Raw genomic sequence first — 5,583 nt, forward strand, 5'->3', positions numbered from 1 at the left:
CATTTTTTTTTTCTTTTTTGGTCTTTTTGAGACAGGGTCTCCCTGTAGCCCCAGCTGGCCTGGAACTCACCATGTAGACTGGCCTCAAACTCACAGAGATCCGCCTGCCTCTGCCTCTCAAGTACTGGGATTAAAGGTGTTCGCCACCACACCTGGCTGTCCTGTCTTTTAACTTTAATTATCTTAACAGTTTGAAGAACAAAAGTTTGAAAATTTGAAATCCAAATTATCTGTTTGCTCTTTTGTGGATTTTAGTTTGTATCTAAGAATTTTTACTTACTCTTAGCTTACAGAATTGTTTTCCTTGTTTCATTCTAGAACTTTTATGGTTTAGGTTTTGTATTTACACTTATGCTTCATTTTAAGTAAATTTTTGTACATGGTAGGAAAAAAGTATGGATCAAAGTTCATTTTCTCCACATATGAATGTAAAACTATTCAACACCATTTGTTGAAAAGATCACCCTTCACTGTTCTTTTGCACTGTGGTTCTCTGTTCTGTTGATCTGTTTATCATTATGCCATTGCCTAGTTTCATGTAGACATGCAGTTAATTTGTGCCTTTCTTGTTCTACAATCTAACCAAAGTCATGGTTATTAATTCAAGTGGCTATGGCTTATGAGATGTTTGTGAGGTTTCATTCAGATTCTTTTAGGAGCTAGGCCTAATAGTGATGATTCTTAACATTTTCTGACTCACATAACCTTTTAGTGGATAATCTGGTGAAAGTAATGAATCTGTTTTTCTGAAACTTTCCACACACCCTAGTGTTTCCATTTGTACTTCCAATAGCATACAGAGTCTCTGTGCACTAATTCCATGTTTTGAGTCCCGATTTTGAGATTTCTTCCTTTCATGTCACATTTAGAAAGCCCTCCATTTCAAGATTATGTAATTAAGGAAATAGTTTTTAAATGGTAACTTAATATAGTTTTTCTCCATTCAGTTTATGGACATTTAACTTTATTTTTCAGATTCACTTCTTCAGTCGAGCTAGAGGATGTGTTTGAGTACATCCTACAGACCATAAAGTGAAATGGCAGATGCTGTGCTTATCCCTGTGTTGTCATTCATTACTATCACCAAAGACATTCACACTTTAAGCCTACTGTCCCAGAAGAAATCATGTAAAGAAACAAAGTCAGCTGTGAAAGCACTTACTCAAGCAAAATCCACAACAAGGAAATCCAAAACATTGTGAATGCACAGTAATAGGAAAATACATTTTAAAATTTATGGTACTTCATTAGGTGTCACAAAAAATTTTAAAATGGCAGCCGGGCATGGTGGCGCACGCCTTTAATCCCAGCACTTGGGGGGGAGAGGCAGGCAGATCTCTGTGAGTTTGAGGCCAGCCTGGTCTATATAGCGAGTTCCAGGCCAGCTGGAGGTACAGGGAGACCCTGTCTCAAAAACACCAAAAAAAAAAAAAAAAAGGCATTTATGTTATTCTAGAAATATGAAAATGTTTGCATTTAAATTGAGAAAATGTTAGATTACATTTTTAAAATTATATTTTGATATTTTACATAGAACATATGCATATATAAAATTAGAAGAAGGCTGAGACAGAGGCAGTTTGGATTTCTATGAGATCAAGGTCAGCCTGGTCTACATAGCAAGCTCCAGGACAGCTGGGGCTTCAGGGAGACCCTTTCTCAAAAGTAAACAAATTAACCAACAATAAATAAAGTATAATTATAAAAGATAAAAATCTGAAAATATGCTTAAGTATATGGGTTTGTGAATGATTATTTCTATTATTATTGCATCTTTACTAGGCATTTGAATATGTGTGTGTGTGCGTGCGTGCGTGCGTGCGTGCGTGCGTGTGTGTGTGTGTATGTGTGTGTGTGTGTGTGTGTGTGTGTTAGGTCCCTATCTCACTTCCCATGGCCTTCAAAGCTCGGTTATAATACTGCTTGACATGAACTGTGAAATTACATTCCCTTTCTTTTGGTTTTTTACTGCCTACAATTTCACATCTTGCCAGTCATGCTGCCTTCTTGTTACTTAGTTTTAAATATTGTTCAGTTTCTGACCATTTGTTGAACACCATCTTTCATGAATTAATTATTTAATTATCCTTTTGCTATGATTATTTTAACTAATTTAGGATTCATTTTTCTTCTTAGTAGCCCAGCAAGAGGCTGAAATGTTCAAACGCTATAATGGAACACTTCCATTACCTGGAATACATCAAAGTCAAGATGCATTATGCACCTGTCCTAAGCTGCCCCATCAAGGCTCTTTTCAGATTGATGAATTTGTCAACACTGAAAACACATCAACAAAGATGCAACTTGTGAAGCAGAGACTCGAAACTGTCACAGTATGTTTATTTTTTGCAGTTGAAATTTTAAAACCATTTTCATTTTTATGTCAATATTAACATTAAAAAGTTAGTTAATTTCTTAAAACTAGATTTTCATAAACTTTTTAGTTCTTTTCAAGTACTTGTTCTGAAGTCATTATTTATAATAGACTAAATTTGGATCATCTGTTATGCTGTCTCTTTACCTAAGGACCTAATTGTAATGGAGGGCTGTGAGCTGGACAATTATCCTTGGGTCTTGCCACATGACTTGATCTTCTAGGACAGGAAGAAGAACCAGGGCTCTGTCTGCCCTGCCCAATAGGATTGTTGAGGATAGTGATGTTCATTAGCAGGTTTAGACAGTCTTCCTATGATTCCTCAGAGCCAGCCTGCTAGAGACCACTTTTTTATTGACTAGGTAGTATTCTGACAAGTAATTTCTGCCCATGCATGCAAAGTCTCACAAAGTCTTGCCTGAAAGCTCAAATTCAAGTGGTTCTTGAATGTCAGTAAGCATCAGAGTGAGTGATCTGGCAGGTTTATCAAAGCATTAATTGCCAGGCTTTACCCTTACAGTTTTGATTCAGTAGGTGTGGTATGACCTATGAATTTTCATTTCTGGCAAGTTTCCAGGTGATGCTCTTGCTTCTGCTCAGAGCATTGCATGTTGAGGACAGCTGGTCTGTTTAAGCCCAGCATAGAAGAACATAGACATTTTGTGCCTTCATCTAAACTGGGAGGTTCCTTGAAGGCAGTTCTGATCATTGTTTTCCCCTTTGTATGCCGGGTCTGCATGGCTGATTACACAATTAAATGGCTGGTCTAGGGACAGTCTGAATACTCAAATTTCTCTTTTATGGGAAAGCTATTTATCATTTTGTTTGCATTCTTTTCTTTCTTCATTTTAAAGTGATAAATTCATACCTTTCATTTTCTCTTTCCAAATGCTGACCAGCGGTAGCTTGTAGCACTTGGATCAAAGAAAAGTTAATTAACTCAAATACTAATTGATTATCTGCCACATTTAAGACGTTCCAGAGGAAACAAAGATATAAGCCCATGACCTCAATTTGTATAAAATCTGGTAGTTGATGTCACATATCCAAACAATGTAATATAAGGTAGTCTTTTAGTAATATCTCTACTTCTAAAATGTTCACATTGTGTCTTTAATGTAGCAGTTGTGTAAGTAGGTATGGCAGTGATTAGTACTCTTTATAGACAACAAAAACTTGTTTCTGTTCAAAAGACAGAAAGTATTTTAGATTTTTGAAAGTATAAATAAAACGTATGCAATTTCTCTTACTGTTTTTTTTTTAAAAAAGTATTTCTACACCAAAAACTAAAGTAACTAATTGCTTTCAGTATGTAACTATTGAGTCTCTGCTATAATGCCAAATACTATGGTATAATTTTGTATATAAATGAATGAAAAAGACCAAGAATTCATTAAAGATAATAAGAAGAAAGTACTGCTGAAACCTTTAGATAATTTAAGAAAAAAAAAAAAGAGTAGTCAACAATGTTGAGTATGTCAGGATTAAATTGCCTTCATAGTCAATGAAACTAGTGAGAGGGACATTAGGGACACTTTAGTTCAATAGTGCTATATAATAAGAATACTGCAGACCACTACAAATGAGATTAGCAGCTGTGTACAGCCTACTGAACAGACTAATGTCAAAAATGATAGAATATATTAGCATTTAAAGAGAAGTGATAATCTCCTTTAAGGCAAGAGTGCTATTTTAAAAGATTCTTGTATCACAGGGCTGGGGAGATGGTTCAGTTGGTAAGTGCTTACTGCACACATATGAGGACCTAAGTTCAGTTCTTCAACGCCCACAGTGACACTGGCACAGTCATGCTTGTCTGTAATCACAGCATGGAGAGAAACTGGAGGATGTCTGGAGCTTGTGGCATGCCAGCCCAGTCAGTCAATGAGTTCCAGACTCAGTGGAAGATCCTGTCTCAAAAAAATAAGGTGGAGAACAGTAGAGGTGAATATCTGACATCAGATTCTGGCCTCCATACTTACACCACAGGTGTACATATCTGTCTACAAATGTGCACACACATGCATACCCCCCACAATATTATATTACTTAAGGTAATAAAGGCAATTAAGATAAAACATACCTTAAGAAACAAAATAATTTAGGTTGCATTTTCAATAAAATATTAAAATCATAGTTTTAAAATGATGTCAAAAGATAGTCCATTAATTTGATTTTTAAAAGACATCCTGACTAATGTAAAAGGCATTTGAAGAAGTTTAAAAGACAAATTTCAAAAATGTATTCATTGCAAATGGTGAAGAAGAAAATTGGCACTTAAAAATATCCAATCAGAAAGATAGGCTGGAAACTTAAGAATGCATGAAAGAAGTGACAGGTAGCACCAAGACCCCAGTGTTTAGGTAGTGGCATAGATATACAGGCTCTACTCTGCCTGCTTTATGACTCTTGCACATGATAAATAAGCCTGATTGTCCTCATCTCTAAAAGTGGGGATTCCAATATTCCTCACTTTACTGAATTTTTAAGATGCAATGTTATCCTAAGTGTAAAACTCTTCATAGGGTGGCTGAGACATAGTGCCACTGGAATGGTAGTTATTACTGTTGATAGGAACAGAGGGGTGAGCATGAGATGATTGGGTATGTGGTTGATGAGTGGTGTTAAGAGACTAGAAAATGTATAAGAGAAATTTCCAAAGATACCCTGGTAGAAAAACTGGGCATCTGCATAAAAAGTAGTTCAACTATCCTCAGACTTCCCCAGATGAGCCAGGTAAGAGAACAGAATAACAGCCAAGACAGTTTTTTTCTTACCAAATAGGTAGATATGTCACAAAATTGCAATGGTATCGAGAGTGTGATGAAGTTCTTAAAAGTGGATATACCAGTAGGAAAAAGGAGGAATTGGTCCTGTGTGGTATTGGGTAAACAAATGCAAGTTAACTGAAAAGTGACTGTACATCTACATTCTAGGTCACACGTTCAAATCAGATCTTACTGACTAAGAAGATAAATATGTAGTTAATAACTTGGGAGATGGGCAGATAGTTCAGACACATAAAACCTAAGGAAATGTGCTGACAAATATTTATCTTATGCAAAAAAGATTAAAGACTTGCTAATCTTAAAATGAATGGAAAATCCTCTCCCCCAAATTTTGTTAAATTATCACATAGAATTTTAAATTTTCTTTAATAAATGTATATATGTGTATATATAACATGCAAAAACATATACATGCATACA

At 35.6% G+C, this 5,583-nt stretch overlaps 1 protein-coding gene across 5 annotated transcripts in view; it reads left to right on the top strand.

Annotated features, from left to right (window-relative positions):
- Positions 1-5,583, top strand: part of Ahi1 (Abelson helper integration site 1) — a 142,658-nt gene that overhangs the window by 59,406 nt on the left and 77,669 nt on the right. For 4 of the 5 annotated variants that reach the window (XM_008822075.3, XM_008822078.3, XM_017795327.1 and 1 more), the window contains one exon: positions 2,137-2,333. In XM_008822075.3, the coding sequence (XP_008820297.1) occupies positions 2,137-2,333 (197 nt within the window). The remainder of the gene's footprint in view (positions 1-2,136; positions 2,334-5,583) is intronic. The other variant, XM_017795328.2, reaches the window with a different exon arrangement.

This window comes from Nannospalax galili, unplaced genomic scaffold (genome assembly GCF_000622305.1).
Source record: "Nannospalax galili isolate Female #2095 unplaced genomic scaffold, S.galili_v1.0 scaffold186, whole genome shotgun sequence".
Taxonomy (NCBI): domain Eukaryota; kingdom Metazoa; phylum Chordata; class Mammalia; order Rodentia; family Spalacidae; genus Nannospalax; species Nannospalax galili.